The 1,965-nt window shown below is 38.1% G+C and overlaps 1 protein-coding gene across 1 annotated transcript in view; it reads left to right on the top strand.

Moving 5' to 3' along the window:
- Positions 1–1,965, top strand: part of Acbd3 (acyl-CoA binding domain containing 3) — a 48,184-nt gene that overhangs the window by 20,421 nt on the left and 25,798 nt on the right. Inside the window, exons 2-3 of the mRNA XM_008822376.2 lie at positions 115–256; positions 1,088–1,228. Coding sequence (XP_008820598.1) covers positions 115–256; positions 1,088–1,228 — 283 coding nt within the window. The remainder of the gene's footprint in view (positions 1–114; positions 257–1,087; positions 1,229–1,965) is intronic.

Genomic DNA, 1,965 nt, shown 5'->3' on the forward strand with positions numbered 1-1,965 from the left:
TATATATAATTATAAGGCAGTTAAAGCATATTTACATTAAAGTTTCAGTATATAATGCTGGAAATTGTATTTTGCCAATACTAATTACTTTCTTTGAATTTCTTTTTCTTACAGAGAAAGATGGCAAAGCCTTTCATCCAACTTATGAAGAAAAACTGAAGCTTGTGGCACTGCATAAGCAGGTTCTCATGGGCCCATATAGTCCAGACACTTGTCCTGAGGTTGGATTCTTTGATGTGTTGGGGAATGACAGGAGGTAACAGTGTTTTCTTATGTAGTGAGTTCTAATAAGAATGATGTTGGAATGGATACAATGTGAATTGCTTGTGCTGTAAATAGCTAACTCCTTAATTATGGGAACTAAAACAAACTTTCTGTTCATAGCCTCTGGAGTCTTCAGGTGCTTATGGTTTTGGTTTGGGATGTTTAGCTAAGTATTGTGGAAGAACTATACTTATCTGATTATGAACATAAGTTAAGAACAATTTCAACTATCCCTAATATTATAAGTATAATGTAGAAGTAAATATAAAAGTATAATGTGGCTGGGCGTGGTGGCGCATGCCTTTAATCCCAGCACTCGGGAGGCAGAGGCAGGCGGATCCCTGTGAGTTCAAGGCCAGCCTGGTCTACATAGTGAGTTCCAGGACAGCTGGGGCTACAGGGAGACCCTGTCTCAAAAAGACCAAAAAAAAAAAAAAAGTATAATGCATAATAGCAAAATATTTAAAGCAACTATTTAAAATAAATCCCATTGATTCCCTTATTGAGATACACAGAATTGTGCCAGAAAAGAATACCTGTTTATTCAGCTCAAGCTAAAATATAATATAAAGAAAATAAGATGGGGATTTTTTTTTGCCGTATGTGAGTTATCAAAATGCATTCATACTTTGGATTGCCTATAGCATAATTAATAAGTCAATATATATTTGTTGAAAGTGGAAGTTCTGAGCTTTTTGCTTTTCGGAAAAATCACACTTCATTTTAATTAAGAATTTTTATTATGTAGGAAAGTTAAATGATTATTAAATGAGATTTTCATTTTATTAAGAAGGGAACGTAACTTTCTTACTATTCTTTGCAGGAGAGAATGGGCAGCCCTGGGAAACATGTCTAAAGAGGATGCCATGGTAGAGTTTGTGAAGCTCTTAAATAGGTGTTGCCATCTCTTTTCAACATATGTTGCATCCCACAAAATAGAAAAAGAAGAACAAGAAAAGAAAAGGTAATGTTAGCGGGCATAGGGCATGGTGGCACACGGTGCACATGGGGTGCACTGATGCTTTTGCTTCATGGAGCCTCTGTTCTGGATCAGGCCCCCTCCCTTTGCTCTCCACTTCTTTTTTTTTTTTTTTTTTTTTTTTTTTTTTTTTTTTTTTTGGGGATTGAACCAGTGTATGCGTGTATTGCCTGCATGTAGGTAAGTGCATCTGTGTCGTGCAGTGCTCACAGAGGATAGAAGAGGCTGTCAGATCCCCTGGAACTAGAGTTATGGACAGTTGTTAACTGCCATGTGGGTGCTGGGATGCAAACCTGGGTCCTCTGCAAGAATAGTCAGTGTTCTTAACCACTTAGCCATCTCTCCAGCCCCCTTTTTGGTGTGTTTTGAGACAGGTTCTCCTTGTAGCCCCAGCTGACCTGGAACTTGCTGTGTAGACCAGGCTGGCATTGAACTCACAGAGATCCACCTGCCTGTGCCTCCTGAATGCTGGGACTAAAGGTGTGCACCACCACGCCCAGCTGCTCTCCACTTATGGCAGTTATTTAAAGTCCTGAAGTGAACAGGTGTTCACAGGAGTTTGGAGGAAGATGGCTGCTTCCTTCTGGCTACACCCTTAAAGGAACCTTCCGTTCATCTTGGCAGCTTTAATTTTTTTTTTTTTTTTTTTTTTTTTTAAAAAAAAAAAAAAAAAAAAAAAAAAAAGAGGACGATAAATCTTTCACTGTGATATATCAAAATAA

This window comes from Nannospalax galili, unplaced genomic scaffold (genome assembly GCF_000622305.1).
Source record: "Nannospalax galili isolate Female #2095 unplaced genomic scaffold, S.galili_v1.0 scaffold1508, whole genome shotgun sequence".
Taxonomy (NCBI): domain Eukaryota; kingdom Metazoa; phylum Chordata; class Mammalia; order Rodentia; family Spalacidae; genus Nannospalax; species Nannospalax galili.